General features: G+C 37.0%; 1 protein-coding gene across 1 annotated transcript in view; it reads left to right on the top strand.

The window, feature by feature from the left end:
• The first annotated feature begins 427 nt into the window (after positions 1-427).
• Positions 428-21,857, top strand: part of LOC123547013 (uncharacterized) — a 59,174-nt gene continuing 37,744 nt past the window's right edge. The window contains exons 1-3 of the mRNA XM_045333748.2: positions 428-895; positions 5,634-5,688; positions 16,372-16,449. Of these exons, the coding sequence (XP_045189683.2) occupies positions 449-895; positions 5,634-5,688; positions 16,372-16,449 (580 nt within the window). The 5' untranslated portion in view covers positions 428-448. The remainder of the gene's footprint in view (positions 896-5,633; positions 5,689-16,371; positions 16,450-21,857) is intronic.

Here is a 21,857-nt window from a genome sequence, read left to right as displayed (position 1 = left end):
AACATGAATCGGATCGTCAGTTTTCTATTTCATATAAATTAAAAGCATAATTATGCTTGAATTTTAAATATTTCTGGTATGCACTAGTTTTTTTAGCATAAGTAATCAATTTAGATCACAAAAACATAATATATTGCTTTATTAGACTAATAATCGCTCATGTTTGGTATTTACCAGCTTGTTCACGAACATGAATCAGATCGTCAGTTTTCTATTTTATATAAATTAAAAGCATAACTATGCATGGATTTTAAATATTTTTGGTATGCACTAGTTTTATAGAATAAATAACCAATTTAACTCACAAAAACATAATTTAATAAAATAATAATCGCTCATGTTCGGTATTTACCAGTAATGAGTTCGGTGTTTAGACATACCCTTACCGTACGGTATGGCAGAGTATTTTAGTGTAGGAAGTAATTGATTCGTCCTTGTAACTATCGCTATGTCTGAATCCGGGGTGGATTTCTATGTTATATATAACAGGGCATTTACTCCTAGAGCAGAAACTGAAGATACCAGCCTTTCATTAAAATTTACAGAATTTCTGGTTCAGTATCTAGAAGTCAGAGGACACCGGGGTCATTATGCAGAGAGAGATGCCATACCGGGATCAAACGTTTTTAAAGAATTGTTTCGGAACATTAGGGAAGCAAGAAAAACTATATTGGTTGTAACACCAGAATTCTTGCGAAATTGCTGGGCTACATATTCTAGTCAAGCTGCATTCAAGGAGCTTTTAGATACTAACAAATCTGACAAACTCATTCCAATAGGGATCGACATTTCTGACCATCAAAAATTACAGGAACTGAATATCACTGAATGGATTCATTTCACACATGATTGGTCATTTACTAGCAATACTCACAAATGGAACAATATTATACAGGTAATTGACTGCTTAATTGTTTCAACCATTAATTAGGGGCTATTTAGAGTCTTTTTTTTTTTTTAAATGTCCCTATAGGCAGGGGACATTGGTATCTCTTGTTACAAAGTTTTGTTAAAAATGATGGTAGCTGCCAATAAATTGTAATACATTGAAAATTTTCTCTTCAGAGCATTGTCATGACTGCAAAATATCGGCAAACTGAGAGAAAAATACTTGTGTTTAGGGTGACCAAACTTAGCCTTATTCATTTTGCTTATCATAGTCAGTTCAAAAGCACCTAGAGTGCTTATGTTGTATTGATCAGGTCGGATATCCGGGCACTTCAGCGTATTGCGTTGCGTAGCAACAAGCGGAGGTGACAGCAAATGCTAAATTGTAATTGAAAAGCGTTTAATGTTTCACTAGTGCTGGTTGTTTTTCTTTGCTTAAAGTAATATTTTGGGCAATATTAATAAGTCAGTGGATTTATAATGTAGCATGATGTTCCAGAAATCACTCCCGTTAAAGAAATCTTTCTTTTTTAGGTTTCAGACGTGATATTCATCATTGATCCGTGTAAGCTGCAAGGTCTCATATTTGTGACGGAGCTGGATGAAAATTATAATTTAAAAAATCGAAGGTCTTTTAAAAATAAATAAAACAGAAAAGCTAGCTCATCTAATTAGGTTTCTCCATTCGTTTCACATCTCTCGTTCTATTTTGTAGCCTGCCATTAAAATAGTTCTGAAAGCCAGATAGCTTATACTGTGGTGTCAAAAGTGATTCAGTCACGCCAAATTTAATTAAATCAACACTTCTTATCTAAATTCTGGTTCGTGTGAGATTTAATGAGAGGTGTCATAATTTAAAGCTTAATAGTACATTATGCGTAAATACTGGAGAAGGGATTTTTTTTCTCCCTCGAAGCGTATCAGGATCGCAATAGAAGATCTTCAACTGCATTTATAACACAAAGGGGTTTTTATATGATACAATTGTTTTAAATGTAATATGACATCTAGAGCTACTGTGTTACACGTGGAGATAAAATGATGTATCTATCTTCCATAACCGTTTATATAATAACTGCTAGTTTAATTATTTTCTACGAAAAGCCAGGACGTATCAATAAATTGATGACTTCCGTTTACGAAAATACTAAAAAATACTGATCTCTGTTTTGTATTAAATTGTCAATTATTTAAAACTGTGAACGATAATTTGCAAGCTTTGTCTAGAATAATTTTAGTCATATCTTGTAGTTTTCAATATCCATATTTTTTGTTAATTGTTAGACTGTCACAATTGACTGCTTCCACATACCACAAATTTAAAGCATTCATTCCAGTCATAAGTCATAAATCACTATGGAAACCAATCAGTATGTGGTATATTAATGAAAATCAGTTAATAGATTGATTTCTTGTTTGTTTTATCCCTCTGATGTACCCCTTCGGGGCCTTATTGTAATTTCCTGTCTTATCCGTTTGATGTATGCCTTCAGGGTCTTATGATATTTGGAAGATGCGCATTATTTTTTTTTTTTTTTTTGTCAATTGACAAAGGGATTTATAGAGCTACTACATAAAAAAACCTTAATCAATACACATGCCCGAGCATATAGTTCTTTTGAAATTTTAAAATCAATTCACCAAACAAATTTTTGGTTGGGAGGACATTTCTTAAAAAATAATAATAATAATAAAGAAATAAAGAAAAAACCAACAACAAAAAATGACTGCAATAAGATTACAAATAGAATAAAGAATAAGTTTTTAACTTTATTTAAATGACTTTCATACTTAATTATAGCATTTTACATAAACTAAATAAAATATATCGCACAAAGTACATTTCAGAAAATGGCAACAATATAATTATTTCAGAGCATTAAAACATTTAGAAAATCAGCTTATTTTAAAAAGACATAAAAATCAGAAAATTAATTTACTTATTTATTTGATCTGTTCTTTCTTGAGAAAACAAACAAACAAAATTTCTTTTTCAGGACACTTGAAATATTCTCTGAAAGATAAAAGAAACAACTGCTACGATTTTAAGCAAAGAAGTTGAATAAAAAAATGTTATGTTCTCAGATATTTAGTTTATTTTAACATGTATACATGCAAACTGAGAAAATGTTTAATAAGCTTGGGAACTTGTGTTAATTATAACTGATCCGTAGCGCCGAAGAGCTGACAATACATTATCTGTCACTTTTTCCAGACCGTTTTAAAATGCCATAAAATCAATTATCACAAAAACCCTTCATTTTTTTTTTTTTTTTTAAATATATAGATTGTACCATAGCGTAAGGACTGCAGATAATAAAAAAGATGATTCTTAATTTGTTTTATTTGAAAATAAAGACATTACAACCCACACCGCTAGTTAATTCGCTACGAATTGCGAGGTCCTGCTTTCACCTCCAAGGTAATTTGCATAATCGATTGCTCCGGATGTGATGTCATGCCGACCTGATCAATTGTTACTTGTCTTATCTTATGACTTATTTCATGGGCAGGTCCAGCGGGTTCTGGACACGCCCACACCCTAGAATTTTCAAAGTTAATGGTGAAAACTTTTAAAGCTGCACTCTTACAGTACAAACAAACTGTTAACAGTACAAAAATCATATTATCACATACTATAGCTGCCAAACAATACTTGCTGTGTATAATACTCAAGACTATTCAGATTCTTACTTTTTTTACTCTAAAATGCTTGAAATTCGCTCTCTGCTGACCCTGAGAAACAAAAATTTTCCGTACCCCCATTTGGACCCCCATGGAAAAAAAGCCTGGATTCGCCACTGTATTTTATGATCTGAATTTATAGTTGTCATCTCTCTAACAGGACAGCGACAGTCAAAAGTTGTCATGCTGTCCCAAAACGTCCTATTATTTGGACTACACCAAACTGATCCATAAACAAAGCCTAATCTTGATGTCTTTTCTATCCCTAAAAGAATGATGTCTTTTCTATCCCTAAAAGAAAGTGGGGGGTTTTTGCCCATAGAGTGAAATTTGTTTTTTTTTCCCCTAAAGTTTGAGTTTTATGGGACCTCTACGTTAAGTGCAAATCTGGGTCATGTGGGGTCAAAAACTAGGTCACCCAGTCAAATCAAAGGATAAGCTTGTTAACACTCCAGAGGCCACACACAGATATGACCCAATCTTTATGAAACTTGATCAGAATGATTGTCTTGATGACCTCCAGGTCAGATTTGAATCTGGGTCATGCAGGGTCAAAATCTAGGTCACCCGGTCATATCAAAGGAAAAGCTTGTTAACATGCTAGAGGTCTCATTTATGACCCTATCTTTATAAAACTTGGTCAGAATGTTTATCTTTTTAGCCCATTTTCGAATCTGGGTCATGTGGGGTCAAAAACTAGGTCACCCGGTCATATCAAAGGAAAAGCTTGTTAACACTCTAGAGGCCACACACAGATGTGACCCAATCTTTATGAAACTTGATCAGAATGATTGTCTTGATAACCTCTAGGTCAAATTTGAATCTGGGTCATGTGGGGTCAAAATCTAGGTCACCCGGTCAAATCAAAGGAAAAGCTCGTTAATACACTAGAGGCCACCTTTATGACCCTATCTTTATAAAACTTGGTCAGAATGTTTATCTTTTTAGCCCATGTTCAAATCTGGGTCATGTGGGGTCAAAAACTAGGTCACCCGGTCAAGTCAAAGGAAAAGCTTGTTAACACGCTAGAGGCCACATTTATGGGTGACCCTATCTACATGAAACTTGGTCAGAATTATCTTGATGATTTTTATGTGGGGTCAAAACCAAGACTACTAGGCCAGGTCAAAGGAAAATCTTGTTAACACTCTAGAGACCACATTTTAAGTTTAAAACTCATGAGAATTGGTCAGAATGATTGTCTTGATGAAATTTAGGTCAAGTTTGAATATGGGTCATCTGGATTAAAAAACTAGGTCACACGGTCAAATCAAAGAAAAACTGTGTGTGTGTGCAATAGGGGCTGCATTTTTGACTGGATATTTGTGAAATTTGATCAGAATGATTTTCTTGATGAAATCTAGGTCAAGTTCGAATCTGTCTCATCTGGGGTCAAAAACTAGGTCACCTTGTCAAATCAAAGAAAAGTCTAGTGTATGCAATAGGGGCTGCATTTTTCATTTGATGTGCATGAAACTTGATCAGAATGTTTGTCTCCATGAAATCTCGGATGAAATTTTATCTAGGTCACGATGGGTCAAAAACTAGGTCACCAGGTCAAATCAAAGAAAAAGCTTTGGGGCCACCTTTTTGATTCTATCTTCATAAAATTTGGTCAGAATGTTTGTTATCATGAAGTGTTGGGTGATTTCGAATCTGGGTCATGTGGGGTCAAAAACTAGGTCACTAGGTCAAATCAAAGGAAAAGCTTGTTTACACTATAGAGGCATCTTTTTTGCTCCAATCTTCCCGAAATTTTGTCAGAATGTTTGTTTTCATGAAACTTGGACGATTTTTAATCTGGGTCATGTTGGGTCTAAAACTAGGTCACTAGGCCTTGTTTACACTCAAGGGGCCACATTTTTGGTCCAATCTTAATGAAAGTTGGTCAGAATATTTGTCTCCATGAAATCACTAGGTCAAACATGTTTACACTGTTATGGTGCGTTACTCAGGTGAGCAACCTAGTAGGGCCATCTTGTTTTGATCGACTTTCCCTAAACACAGGTAATTTACTTTCTGACCTTAAGAGTTGTTATCTTATATTTTCCATGTTACAGGCACTAACCCATGATGGTCCTCTGTCTACAGATCAAGAGTATGTGCATGCTCAAGGTAATATTTTGTCTCACTCTGCTGTAAGCGAATTTATAACTTTAAGTTACTAATACTGGTGCCCAATTACAGCATACATTTATTTAATTGTAGTGAATTTATTATACCCGCTTTGTGGTGTAGATGTAATTTAGTAAACACTCAGTTAAGACATTTCCTATCTTGCACAAAATAGTTTGCTTGAATATCTCTGAATCCAAGGCAGTATTTTGAAGCTTTTAGGCTCATAAGACAAGTTCACCTATATCATTAGACTGGCTTCCGTCCCTATGTTTTTTTCTGTCATGTTTCTCATATATAAGTTTTCTTAGAAGTAACTCCAGCAGGTTCTTTCTATATTGACATTTTTATTGCCCCAGGCTCCGAACATAGGTATGGTTTAGCCATCAGATAAAAAATGCTATTTTAGAGGCTTAAAATTAAAATGTTTGCAGTGTTGTTTTTAGCTCACCTGTCACGAAGTGACAAGGTGAGCTTTTGTGATCGCACAGCGTCCTCTGTGCGTCCGTCAGTCCGTGTGTAAACTTTTCCTTGTGACATCTCTAGAGGTCACATTTTTCATGGGATCTTTATGAAAATGGGTCAGAATGTTCATCTTGGTAAATTCTAGGTCAAGTTCGAAACTGGGTCCGTGCGGTCAAAAACTAGGTCAGTAGGTCTAAAAATAGAAAAACCTTGTGACCTCTCTAGAGGCCATATATTTCATGAAATCTTCATGAAAATTAGTCAGAATGTTCACCTTGATAATATCTAAGTCAAGTTCGAAAGTGGGTCACGTGCCTTCAAAAACTAGGTCAGTAGGTCAAATAATAGAAAAACCTTGTGACCTCTCTAGAGGCCATATTTTCCATGGGATCTGTATGAAAGTTGGTCTGAATGTTCATCTTGATGATATCTAGGTCAAGTTCGAAAGTGTGTCACGTGCCATCAAAAACTAGGTCAGTAGGTCAAATAATAGAAAAACCTTGTGACCTCTCTAAAGGCCATATTTTTCAATGGATCCGCATGAAAATTGGTCTGAATGTTCATCTTGATGATATCTAGGTCAAGTTCCAAACAGGATCATGTGCGGTCAAAAACTAGGTCAGTAGGTCTAAAAATAGAAAAACCTTGTGACCTCTCTAGAGGACATACTTGTGAATAGATCTCCATAAAAATTGGTCAGAATGTTCATCTTGATGATATCTAGGTCAAGTTCGAAAGTGGGTCACGTGCCATCAAAAACTAGGTCAGTAGGTCAAATAATGAAAAAACCTTGTGACCTCTCTAGAGGCCATATTTTTCATGGGATCTGTATGAAAGTTGGTCTGAATGTTTATCTTGATAATATCTAGGTCAAGTTTGAAACTGGGTCAACTGCGATCAAAAACTAGGTCAGTAGGTCTTGAAATAGAAAAACCTTGTGACCTCTCTAGAGGCCATACCCTTGAATGGATCTTCATGAAAATTGGTCAGAATGTTCACCTTGATGATATCTAAGTCAAGTTTGAAACTGGGTCATGTGCCTTAAAAAACTAGGTCAATAGGTCAAATAATAGAAAAACCTTGTGACCTCTCTAGAGACCATATTTTTCAATGGATCTTCATGAAAATTGGTCAGAATTTTTATCTTGATAATATCTAGGTCAAGTTCAAAACTGGGTCACATGAGCTCAAAAACTAGGTCACTATGTTAAATAATAGAAAAAACGACGTCATACTCAAAACTGGATCATGTGGGAAGAGGTGAGAGATTTAGGACCATCATGGTCCTCTTGTTTTTTAAATAACCATGCAACCAGGGGGCCAGGCTACTATTTCATGTCCTAAACTTTTTTTGTTGACAACATTATTTCCCCATGAAATTGGATATATTATGTGATCACCTGGGGCAGGTAGGCAGGTTGTGTCCACTAAATTCTAATTTGAACAGTTCAGATCCAGTGTTCACCAAACTTCTTTACAATGTTTATTGGCATAATATCTTGGCAAGGAAGATAACCAGCTGGATTGGCCTAGAGGCTTTAGATCTATGGCCTTTGAATTACTAAAACTTGTTAAAATTGACATACCAGTAACTTTCATAGTTCTTATCCATTGTCACCAAACTGGGTCACAGTGTTTATGGGTGTAATAGGTGAATAAGTCAAATTTGAGAAAATTAGCACTTATTCTGCTCAGTTTGTAGAGTATTTTATAAGACAAAAGTAATTTGCTCTGGTGGTGTATATTGTGATTATTTGCCACTCTGGTTACACTTATATATGGAAAGTGTCACAAAATTGACATTTCCTTCAAAATTGTCAAAAAACTGCAGAAGGTGTCTGGTGAGCTGTTGTGATTGCTCTTTGACCTTCATCCATTGTAGTCAGCTGAAAACAGCACCTTTATTTCTATCTATCTTCTGTAACCGTCGAACCCCTTGCGGGGACGTAGACGTTTTGCGCGTCAAAATCATAAGAGGAAGAATATAGTGATAAAAATTTAGAGTGGAAGAAACTAAAAAAAATAACTTTGTTGAAATAAAAGGTTAAAACTTGAGTTTGCAGGATAACTAGGGCGAGACATGTTCAAGGCTGCAAACTGCGGCAACGAACTGCTCTAGGGTAGGGAGGTGGGCGGCACTGGGGGGTAGTTGGTTCCAATTTAAATATTTTCACATTTGAAACAGCTTCTACATGTGTGTATATGAATAGATCTGACCTGTCAGTCAAATCAATGAGATAACGTCTACAATTTATTTAAACATCTGCTCTGAAACAACTGGCCCTTGGTCTGTAGTATTCTGGCAAAAGTCCTTTCTCAAATTTGTTAAAATGAGGGTTTTTATGCCCTGTTTAGTAGCCGCTAGAGCTAAAGATAGGAAAACCTTTAAACTACTTCTTCTCAGGAACCGCTGGATGAATCATCAAGGTTGATCTATAGCATCATTTTAAGGTCCTGTCTAAATTTTATTCAAATGGGGATGCAACTTCATTTTAGGGGCCACTAGACTAAGTGCTAAAATAAGGAAAATCCTTTAAACAACTTCTTCTTCTGACCTCACTTGATGGATCTTCATCAAACTTGCTCTGTAGCATCATTGTAAGGTCCTCTAAAAACTTGTTTAAATGGGGTGCTAGAGCTAAAAATTAAAAAAAAAACCTTTAAGCATCTTCTTGAGAATGGCTTTAGGGATATTCATCAAAATTTGGTATGTAGCATCATTATAAGGTCCCAACTTTATTCAAATGGGGTGGGGAGTGCTTTTTCCTGTTCGGGACCACTAGAGCTTCAAATGACTTTTTATCATGAAGGGCTTGATGGATCTTCATCAAACCTGGTCTGTTGCATCATGGTAAGGTCCACTCTCAAATTTTAACAAATAACAATACTTAGCCCATTTAAGTGGTTGCTAGAGCTAAGATAGAAAAAACTTTTTCACATGAACCACGTGATGGATCTTCATCAAACTTAATTTGTAGCGGCATTGAAAGGTCCTCTGACTCCTCTCCCAAGGTTGGTCAGATGGGTATGCTTTGCCCATTTAAGGGCCTGCTAGAGCTAAAAATTAGGAATGGCAACAAAAGCATTTTTATACGCCCATTTTTAGCTCACCTGTCACATAGTGACAAGGTGAGCTTTTGTGATCACCCTTCGTCCGTCGTCCGTCCGTGCGTGCGTGCGTCCGTCCGTCAACAATTTCTTGTCTGCACGATAGTGGTTTCATTTATGATTTTATTTTAACCAAACTTGCACACAACTTGTATCACCATAAGATCACGGTTCCTTTCTTGAACTGGCCAGATCCCATTATGGGTTCCAGAGTTATGGCCCCTGAAAGGGCCAAAATTAGCTATTTTGACCTTGTCTGCACAATAGCAGCTTTATTTATGATTTGATTTTTACCAAACTGGCACACAACTTGTATCACCATAAGATCTTGGTTCCTTTCTTGAACTGGCCAGATTCCTTAATGGGTTCCAGAGTTACGGCCCCTGAAAGGGCCAGAATTAGCTATTTTGACCTTGTCTGCACAATAGCAGCTTCATTTATGATTTTATTTTAACCAAACTGGCACACAACTTGTATCACCATAAGATGTCGGTTCCTTTCTTGAACTGGCGAGATTCCATTATGGGTACCAGAGTGATGGGCCCTGAAAGGGCCAAAATGAGCTATTTTGACCTTGTCTGCACAATAGCAGCTTCATTTATGATTTGAATTTAATCAAACTTGCACAAAACTTGTGACACCATAAGATCTCGGTTCCTTTCTTGAACCGGCCAGATCCCATAATGAGTTCCAGAGTTATGGCCCCTGAAAGGGCCAAAATGAGCTATTTTGACCTTGTCTGCACAATAGCAGCTTCATTTATGATTTGATTTTAACCAAACTTGCAGACAACTTGTATCACCACAAGATCTTGCTTCCTTTCTTCAACTGGCCAGATTCCATCATGGGTTCCAGAGTTATGGCCCCTTAAAGGTCCAAAATTGGCTATTTTGGCTTTTGCAGCCATATAGAGACTTCATTTATGGTTTGATTTGATACAAACTTCCAAAATATCTTCAACAACAATAAATCTTGGATTCCATGACAAATCAGATCCAATCGTAGGTTCCAGAGTTATTTTATATCTGATTACCTCCCCTGATTGGAATCAAAATGGATTTATATCAGTAAGTACTTACAGGACTTATTTGAAATTTCATTATTGTTATTAGTTGGACTGAGACAATCAGGGTAGATAACTATGGACTGATTTTATGTCAAATTACCTCCCTTTATTTCAAATTAAAATTGTTATATCTCCATAACTACTGAAGATACTGATCTGAAATTTCATTTATGTCAACAGATTTATTTGGCAGATCCTTCTTTTGTCCACTTACAATTTTTTTTTTTAATTACTTCCCTTTTACGTTACTATAAATAGCTTATTTTTAGTAACTTTTTTATTATTGGCCGTAGGGAAAACACGAGACCAGTTTTCTGTGGTACAACATGGATGGTATCTCCAATTTTTAGGTGTATTTTAACATATCTATACCTTGTAAGATATTTTTTTCTTTTTGGTTAAATTTCTTCCCTTTGTTGTTCCTGTCCTTTGGGCTTAGATATTTTTTCTGAGGACCTTCTTGTCCTCAAGTGCAATGATAACAGGTGAGCGATATAGGGCCATCATGGCCCTCTTGTTCATTGTTATGGGAACGCCCCTGGCGAGCGGCGTCTGCAGACTTTGTCTGGCGCATATCTTCTTCATGCATGGAGGGATTTTGATGAAACTTGGCACAATTGTTCATCATCATGAGACGGAGTGTCGTGCGTGAGGACCAGGTCCCTAGGTCTACGGTCAAGGTCACAGTTAGAGGTCAAAGGTCAAATTCAAGAATGACTTTGTCGTCCAGCATATCTTCTTCATGCATGGAGGGATTTTGATGTAACTTGGCACAATTGTTCAGTATGATTTGAATTTAATCAAACTTGCACAAAACTTGTGTCACCATAAGATCTTGGTTCCTTTCTTGAACCAGCCAGATCCCATAATGGGTTCCAGAGTTATGGCCCCAGAAAGGGCCAAAATTAGTTATTTTGACCTTGTCTGCACAATAGCAGCTTCATTTATGATTTGATTTTAACCATACTTGCACACAACTTGTATCACCATAAGATCTCGATTCCTTTTTATAGGCCCAAAGGGACGTATTATGTTATCGCCTCGGTGTCCGTCCATCTGTCTGTCTGTTGGTTAGCAATTTCCCTTTCACTCTGTAACCCTCGAACCCCTTGAAGGATTTCAAAGAAACCTGACACAAATGTTCACCTCATCGAAACGATGTGCAGAGCGAATGTTTCGGATGGCTCACTTCAAGGTCAAGGTCACACTTAAGGGACAAAGGTCATATGACTTTGTTTTGTGTGTATATTGCTCTGCATTTGCGTTGCATTGTAGCGGGCGTATATTGTGATATTCTGGCACTCTTGTTTTTGGATTGTGAACACAATAGAGACCACATTTTGCAATTGATTTTAATAAAACTTGCACACAACTTGTATTTGCATAATATCTCGGTTCCTTTTGAAAACTGGCCAGATCCCACCATGGGTTTCTGAGTTATGGCCCCTTAAATGGCTAAAAATTGCTAAATAGAGACAACATTTTGCAATTGATTTCAATAAAACTTGCACACAGTTTGTATTGACATAATATCTCGGTTCCAAATTGAAAACTGGCCAGATCCAATGGGTTCCAGAGTTATGGCCCCTTAAAGGGCCAAAAATTGCTATTTTGGCTTTTGCAGCCATATAGACTTCATTTATGGTTTGATTTGATACAAACTTGCAAAATATCTTTAACAAGAATAGATCTTGGATTCCATGATGAATCCGGCAGATCCAATCATAGGTTCTGGAGTTACGGCACCTGATTGACCCCTGAAAGAGCCAAAATTTGTTAATTTTACCTTGTGAACACGATAGAAGTGACATTTTACATTCGATTTTAACCACACATACTCACAACTTAAGTCACAATGTTATCTCGGTTCCTTTTGAAAACCGGCTAACTTCCATCATGGGTTCGAGAGTTACTGCACCTGAAAGGGGCAAAATTTTCTATATTGGCACTTTCAGCCATATAAAGGTTTCGTTTATGCTTTGATTTGATACAAACTTGCACAGAATGTTTATCTTGATGATCTCTTGGACAAGTTTGAAACTGGGTCATGTGGGGTCAAAAACTAGGTCACCAGGTCAAATCATAGGAAAAGCTTGTTAACACCCTAGAGGCCACATCTATGCCCCTATCTTCATGAAACTTGGTCAGAATGTTCATCTTGATGGTTCCTAGGTCAGATTAGAAACTGGGTCTTATGGGGTCAAAAACTAGGTCACCCTCTCAAATCAAAGTACGTTCTTGTTAACAATCTAGAGGCAATATTTATGACCCTATCTCAGAGTGTTTATCTTGATGATTCCTATGCCAGGTTTAAAACTGGGTCAATTGGGGTCAAAAACTAGGTCACCCGGTCAAATGAAAGGAAAAATTTGTTAACACTCTTGAGGCCACATTTATAAACCTATCTTCATGAAACTTTGTCAGAATGTTCAAAACTGGGTCATGTGGGGTCAAAAACTAGGTCACCTGCATAAATCAAAGGAAATGCTTGTTAACACTCTAAAGGCCATATCTTTGACCCTATCTTCATGAAACTTGGTTAGAATGTTTATCTTGATTATTCCTTTGCCAATTCCGAAACTGGGTCATGTGGGATCAAAAACTAGGTCACCGCTCAAATCAAAGGAACTGCTTGTTAACACTGTAGAGGCCACATTCATGACTCTGTCTTCATGAAACTTGATCAGAATATTGATCTTGATGATTCCTAGGCCAAGTTTAACAGATGAGCGATATAGAGTCATCATGACCCAATCTCAGCACGCTAATATACAAAAAGGCAGAAGCCATTTTCGCATGTATTCATTATGAAAGCGGGTTTTGGCAAAATAAAAAACAAATACTTCTGTTCTTTCATTTAGCTTTTATTTTATGATTTTATATTTTTTGCGAATATTTAGATAGTGAAATGGTATTAGAATATTCATGTAATGAACGAATTTCATGATGGATCTTCATCAAACTTGGTCCTTCAAATGGGGGCACTGTTTTATGTTTTTAGCCAGTGCTTTAGCAACTGGCTATAGCTCTAAATCAACTACCAAGTTTCAACCTTGTGTTGTTTGAGTTTTCCTTTTATTTCTATGTGACTGCATCACACAAATATTCTGGACATGTAAAAAAATACTCCCATATTTATTTTTTATAATCTTGATATCGTGTGAGTGTATGAGCAACTGAGGACTACTGTTTTAAACAACAAAAACAAGCAGCAACGGATTCTAGAATAATTATGAACTTTATATTCACATTCGAAATATTGGGAATCATTCCGCTCTAGGATTAGGGTTAGGGATTAGGGCTTAGGGTTAGGGTTGAAATTGGCCCTACCCTGGGGCAGACTTCGTTTTACATAGATTTGTATAGGGAAAACCTTTAAAATCTTCTTGTCTTGAACCACAATGCACAGAGATTAGATATTTGGCACATAGCATTCAATTTATCTAGTTGACCTTATCCAACATTTTTCAAATCATGATCGGTCTATGCACAATGAAATGTTGATTCTTTAGGTGTATCGGTTGAAATATCATTCAATAAGCACTGGCTATCAGTCCTTTCAGGGCTTTGATTTATACTAAACACAGCTGTTACCATTCATGATTCTGTGTCATACATTAATGTCAAATAGTCATATGTCAATGGTTTAGGGCCACTGTGACACACTTGTCCCGAGTATGTGAATACTGTACTTTTTAGCCCACCATCATCAGATGGTGGGCTATTCAAATCACTCTGCGTCCGTGGTCCGTCCATCCGTCATTCTGTCCGTCCCTTAACAATTTCTCGTTATCGCATCTCCTCAGAAACTACTGGGGGGATTTTGACCAAACTTTGTCAGAATGATGTATTGGTACCCTAGTTGTGTCCCCCTGAAAATCAGACTGGTTAAACAATTTTTGAGTGAGTTATGACCCTTTGTTTATTTTTATAATTTACATAGATTTATATAGGGAAAAATTTTAAAAATCTTCTTGTCCAAAACCACAGAGCCTAGGGCTTTGATATTTGGTATGAAGCATCATCTAGTGGTCCTCTACCAAGATAATTCAAATTATATCCCTGGGGTCAAATGTGGCAGCGCCCCGGGGTACATGGTTTATATAGACTTATATAGGGAAAAACTTTGAAAAACCTCTTGTTCAAAACCACAGGACCTAGGGCTTTGATATTTTGTATGTGACATCATCTAGTGGTTTTCTACTAAGGTTGTTCAAATTATCCCCCTAGGGTCAAATATGGCCCCGCCCTGGGGGTCACATGGTTTACATAGACTTATATAGGGAAAAACTTCGAAAATCTTCTTGTCCAAACCACAAAGCCTAGGGCTTCGATATTTGTAATGTAGCATCATCTAGTGGTTCTCTACCAAGTTTGTTCAAATTATCACCCTAGGGTCAAATATGGCCTCGCCCCGGGGGTCACATGGTTTATATAGACTTGTATAGGGAAAAGCTTTTAAAATCTTCAATAACCTACAACATTCAAATTCGGACCACATGTATAGTTTTGACTGGCAAGATGAACATTGACATGAGATGACCTTGATTTTGACCTAGTGACCTACTTTCACATTTCTGTAGCTACAGCCTTAAAATTTGGACCACATGCATAGTTTTGTGCACCGGAAAAAACTTTGACCTTGACATTGACCTAGTGACCTACTTTCACATTTTTAAAGGTACAGGCTTCAAATGTGGACCACATGCATAGTTTTGTGTTCCGAAATGAAATTTGACCTAGTGACCTACTTTCACATTTCTAAAGCTACAGCCTTCAAACTTGGACCACATGCATAGTTTTGTTTACCAAAAAAAAACTTTGACCTTGACATTGACCTAGTGACCTACTTGCACATTTCTCAAGCTACAGCCTTCAAATTTGGACCACATGCAAAGTTTTGTGTACGGAAAAGAACTTTGACCTTGACATTGACCTAGTGACCTACTTTCACATTTTTGAAGGTACAGGCATCAAATTTCGACCGCATGCATAGTTTTATGTTTCGAAATGAAATTTGACCTTGATTGTGACCTAGTGACCTACTTTCACATTTCTCAAGCTACAGCCTTCAAATTGGACCACATGCCTAGTTTTGTGTTCCAGAATGAAATTTGACCTTGATTTTGACCTAGTGACCTACTTTCACATTTCTCATGCTACAGCCTTCAAATTTGGACCACATGCATAGTTTTGTGTACCGAAAAAAAACTTTGACCTTGACATTGACCTAGTGACCTGCTTTCACATTTCTCAAGCTACAGCCTTCAAATTTGGACCACATGCATAGTTTTGTATACCGAAAGAAACTTTGACCTTGACATTGACCTAGTGACCTACTTCCACATTTTTGAAGGTACAGGCTTCAAATTTGGACCACATGCATAGTTTTGTGTTCCGAAATGAAATTTGACCTTGTTTTTGACCTAGTGACCTACTTTCACATTTTTGAAGGTACAGGCTTCAAATTTGGACCACATGCATAGTTTTATGTTTCGAAATGAACTTTGATCTTGAGATTGACGTAGTGACCTACTTTCACATTTCTCAAGCTACAGCCTTCAAATTTGGACCACATGCATTTTTTTGTCTTCTGAATTGAAATTTGACATTGATTTTTATCTAGTACCTACTTTCACATTTCTCAAGCTGCAGCCTCCAAATTTGAAGCACATGCATAGTTTTATATACCGAAATGAACTTTGACCTTGAAATTGATCTTGTGACCTACTTTCACATTTCTCAAGCTACAGCTTTCAAATTTAGACCACATGCATGGACCACATGCACAGTAATGTGTACTGAAATGGAATTTGACCTTGATTTTGACCTTGAGCTAGTCTTGAAATTTGGAACAATTAAAAATGGCTCAATGGTGGGCGCCAAGATCACTGTGTGATCTCTTGTTTAGATAAAAATGTAACCTTTAAGTTAGTTCTGCATGTTTGAATCAATTTTTTTCTGCAATGTAGAATTTTATTAAGCTCTGATTTTTTACTAAAGAACTAAATATCACACAATACAATTTCTTTGCATTTTTTTAGAGCATGGTGACAATAGACTACGCACATATGGCGAGACCCTTGTAGTTCAACCATCTTCATTACATGAAGAGCGAAAAGGTATGGTAGTAGTTTTGCTCATGGACTCAATTTTATCCACCAACCCCTTTAAAGAAAAGTGGAAGTATTGCTTTACTCATGTTGGTCTGTAGGTAGGTCCTTTCAGTGATAGACAAGTGATGATCAATATTTAATAATAACTGATGAACACATGAAGTTAAGACTGTCAAACTTTATTGCATGATTTGCTTTTGGTTAATACTTCACTCTAAAAAGAAATTGGGGAAAATAAACACTTGTAAAACTCTCTCAGGGTTCAAATTTAGACAAGCATACAAGCTAAATGCTAGTGGAATTTTGAAATAGCTAGTGGGTTTGAAATGTACCAGCTAATTTCAGCTAGTCAATAATATAACAAGCAAATGTCTTCAGAGCTTTAATAAAGTCTAATTGTTTTGAAGGTACACATTTCTTCATGAAAGGAATGTTATCATTTATGTTTTATGATATTTTATTGTTCAACAAAAATGGCACAAGCTATTTTTAAGCTTATAGAAAACATTTTTGTTTTTGACTGGCTACTAACAGGAATCAATCAGTAAGTTTTGGCCAGTAAAATATTAATAGAGTAATTAAATATTATTATGCCACTCCTTCGAAGAAGGAGGGGTATATTGTTTTGCAGACGTCGGTCGGTCGGTTGGAATGTAGACCAATCCGTTTCCGGATGATAACTCAAGAACGCTTGGGCCTAGGATCATGAAAGTTGATAGGGAGGTTGGTCATCACCAGCAGATAACCCCTATTTATTTTGAGGTATGTATGTCAAAGGTCAAGGTAACAGTGACCCTGAATAGTAAAACGGTTTCCGGATGATAACTCAAGAACACTTGGGCCTAGGATCATGAAAATTGATAGGGAGGTTGATAATGACCAGCAGATGACCCCTATTGATTTTGAGGTCATTAGGTCAAAGGTCAAGGTCACATTGGCCAGGAACAGTTAAAACGGTTTCTGATCTTCTTGTCCAAAACCGTAGGGCCTAGGGTTTTGATATTTGGTATGTAGCAAAATCTAGTGGTCCTCTACCAAGATTGTTAAGATTATTTCCCCTTGGTTCAAATATGGCCCCACCCCGGGAGTCACATGGTTTATATAAACTTATATAGGAAAAAACTCTTGTCCAAAACCACAGGGCCTAGGGCTTTGATATTTTGTATATGACTTCATCTAGTGGTCCTCTACTAAGACTGTTCAAATTATTCCCCTAGGGTCAAATATGGCTCCGCCCTGGGGGTCACATGGTTTACATAGACTTATATAGGGAAAAACTTTGAAAATCTTCTTGTCCAAACCACAAAGACTATGGCTTTGATATTTTGTAATGTAGCATCATTTAGTGGTTCTCTACCAAGTTTGTTCAAATTATCCGTCTAGGGTCAAATATGGCCCCGCCCCAGGGGTCATATGGTTCATATAGACTTATATAGGGAAAAACTTAGAACCTTCATGTCCATAACTTACATCATTCAAATTTAGACCACATGTATAGGTTTGAGTGGCAAGATGAACCTTGACATGAGTTGACCTTGATCTTCTTTAAAAATTGTTCAAAGAATTGAATTCCATACAGAATTCTGGTTGCCATGGCAACCAAAAGGAAAAACTTTAAAAATCTTCTTCTCAAAAACCAGAAGCCCTAGAGCTTAGATGTTTGGTGTGAAGCATTGCCTAGTGGACCTCTACCAAGTTTGTTCAAATCATGACCCCAGGGTCAAAATTGACCCCGCCCCGGGGGTCACTTGATTTTACATAGGAAAATCTTAAAAAATCTTCTTCTCAAAAACCAGAAGCCCTAGAGCTTAGATATTTGACATGTAGCATTGCCTAGTGGACCTCTACTAAAATTGTTCAAATCATGACCTCGGGGTCAAAATTGACCTCGCCCCAGGGGTCACTTGATTTTACATAGGAAAATCTTCAAAAAAATTCTAAAAATAAACCAGAAGGCTTAGAGCTTAGATATTTGACATGTAGCATTGCCTAGTGGACCTCTACAAAATTTGTTCAAATCATGACCCCCGGGGTCAAAATTGACCCCACCCCAGGGGTCACTCGATTTTACATAGGAAAATCTTCAAAAATTTTCTAAAAATAAACCAGAAGGCCTAGATCTTAGATATTTGACATGTAGCATTGCCTAGTAGACTTCTACAAAATTTGTTCAAATCATGACCCCCGGGGTCAAATTGACCCCGCCCCATGGGATTACTTGATTGTACACAGAAAAATCTTCAAAATAAACCAGAAGGCCTAGAGCTTAGATATTTCATATGTAGCATTGCCTAGTGGACCTCTACAAAATTTGTTCAAATCATGACCCCACCCCAGGGGTCACTTGATTTTACATAGGAAAATCTTCAAAAATTTTCTAAAAATAAACCAGAAGGCTTAGATCTTAGATATTTGACATGTAGCATTGCCTAATAGACTTCTACAAAATTTGTTCAAATCATGACCTCCGGGGTCAAATTGACCCCACCCCATGGTGTTATTTGTTTAGCTTTAGCAAAGAATTTTTTTCAAGAAAGCAGTTAAACTCAGGTGAGAGATATAGGGCCATCATGGCCCTCTTGTTGAAGGTACAGGCTTCAAATTTGGACCACATGCATAGTGACTGAATGCATCAAGGGGGACATTTCGTGTTAGACAAGCTCTTGTTAACTTTAGCCGCTAGCTTTTCATTTTAGCTAGTGATCAAAAAGGGCACGAGCTAATTTCAGCTAGTACAAACTATTGTTAAATTTGACCCCTGTCTCTTCATGAACAGTTTAGTTTAAGTTGGCATTATTTCTAGCTTATATGAAGAACTGGCTTTGGATTGTATTTTGGGCTGCTTTGATTAGCTCACCTGTCACATAGTGACAAGGTGAGCTTTTGTGATCACCCTTCGTCCGTCGTCCATGCGTCCGTGCGTCAACAATTTCTTGTCTGCACGATAGTGGTTTCATTTATGATTTTATTTTAACCAAACGTGCACACATCTTGTATCACCATAAGATCTCTGTTCCTTTCTTGAACTGGCAAGATCCCGTTATGGGTTCCAGAGTTACGGCCCCTGAAAGGGCCAAAATTAGCTATTTTGACCTTGTCTGCACAATAGCAGCTTTATTTATGATTTGATTTTTACCAAACTGGCACATAACTTGTATCACCATAAGATCTTGGTTCCTTTCTTGAACTGGCCAGATCCCGTTATGGATTCCAGAGTTATGGCCCCTGAAAGGGCCAGAATTAGCTATTTTGACCTTGTCTGCACAATAGCAGCTTCATTTATGATTTTATTTTAACCAAACTTGCACACAACTTGTATCACCATAAGATCTTGGTTCCTTTCTTGAACTGGCCAGATTCCTTTATTGGTTCCAGAGTGATGGCCCCTGAAAGGGCCAGAATTAGCTGTTTTGACCTTGTCTGCACAATGGCAGCTTCATTTATGACTTGAATTTAATCAAACTTGCACAAAACTTGTGTCACCATAAGATCTCGGTTCCTTTCTTGAACCGGTCAGATCCCATAACATGTTCAAGAGTTATGACCCCTGAAAGGGCCAAATATAGCTATTTTGACCTTGTCTGCACAATAGCAGCTTCATTTATGATTTGATTTTAACCAAACTTACACACAACTTGTATCACCACAAGATCTTGATGCCTGTCTTGAACTAGCCAGATTCCATTATGGGTTCCAGAGTTATGGCCCCTTAAAGGTCCACAATTTGCTATTTTGGCTTTTGCAGCCATATAGAGACTTCATTTATGGTTTGATTTGATACAAACTTCCAAACTATCTTCAGCAACAATAAATCCTGGATTCCATGACGAATCTGTCAGATCCAATTGTATGTTCCGGAGTTATTTTATATCTGATTACCTCCCTTGATTGTAATCAAAATGGATTTATATCAGCATGATCAGTAAGTACTTTTAGGACTTACTGTGAAATCATTATTATTCGTGGGGGATCAATTTTCGTGGATTTCGTGGTTGATCTCAACCACGAATTTAAGTCCCAACGAACAAATTATGCCCACGATAATTTTTAATTATACGCAAAGTCGCCAAAAAAGACACTATAGCCGTTCGATCTGATTCGTAGTTGTATGCATGCGGCAGTACTAACCTGCAGCTTTCGTGTAGTTTATGGAGACTCCATCAACGATAAACATAAGTATGCGTGGAAAGCTTCTGGAAACAAAACCGACTATGTCATTTAGAAATGTACCCGTGGTTTGTTTATGACATGTTTGTCAAAGTGAAAGTAGATACTAAATATAGAAGTTTGACGTAGCGCCACGTGCCAACTACACTATAATACGGCTGTTATATGATTTTTCGGGCCCGCTATGCAATGTTTATACACAAGCCTTTATTTTTGCTGACATGTAGTAAAAAGCTACGACTTTGGAACTATTAGATATTACAAATTAATTGTAAGATTTGTTTCCGATGCATTAATACCTAATTCACATTACACGTTTCTCAGCAGGAAATAACACATGCATAAGTTCAACAGCTTGTAATTTTAGATGCAGAGGCGCATTCATTTTGCAAAAAAAAGTCGGACCAGTTTATAATAGTTTATGTAAGAATTATTATGGGTATACTAGCTCTACATTATTTAAATCTATAATTATAGTGTGTTTTAATTTGCAGTACAATAAGTAGTTCTTGTTTAAAACAAATGATCAACTTTATATTTGTTTCGACTATGAATGCTAATTGTGCAAGGTGCTACGGTTTTGACACTTTTTAATTGGCGCCGACTTTTCTCATTGAATATTTCACAGTTTTAAATTTTTTTTGCAAATTAGGGGTCGAATAATTATAGATAACGCAGTCGTTAATTGGAACCTGATCACTCGCTAATCTCCCGCGGCGTAGATTGTAAATTCGGTAACCATGGTAGCGCTGTTTGACACGTGTAGGTTTCACATGTAAGGGCAGAAGTACTAGTAGATCTATTCCTGTGGAAATTATTATTTTTGTGCCCCCCCATGAGTGGTGGGGGCATATAGATTTGCTCTTGTCCGTGCGTCCGTCCGTGTCCGTCCGTCCGTCCGAAGTTCGTGACGCGCCTAGCTCGAAAAGTATTTGATATAAATTGATGAAACCTTGCATGAGTCTTTATCATGATATGAACTTGCGCACCTCCTATTTTTCGTCTGGCTCCACCCCCTATTTTCAGAGTTATGTCCCCTGAAATAGTCAAAAATGCACATTTTGACCTTGTGACACGCCTAACTCAAAAAGTATTTGATATAGATTCATGAAACCTTGCATGAGTCTTAATCATGATATGAACATGCGCACCTCCTATTTTTCATTTGGGTCTGCCCCCAATTTCAGAGTTATGGCCCCTGAAGTAGTCAAAAATGCACATTTTCACCTTCTGACATGCCTAGCTCA

The sequence above is a fragment of the Mercenaria mercenaria genome, chromosome 9, assembly GCF_021730395.1.
Source record: "Mercenaria mercenaria strain notata chromosome 9, MADL_Memer_1, whole genome shotgun sequence".
NCBI classification, from domain to species: Eukaryota; Metazoa; Mollusca; class Bivalvia; order Venerida; family Veneridae; genus Mercenaria; species Mercenaria mercenaria.
The sequence above is the reverse complement of the archived record's forward strand: the minus strand, read 5'-3'. Positions and strand labels throughout refer to the sequence as shown.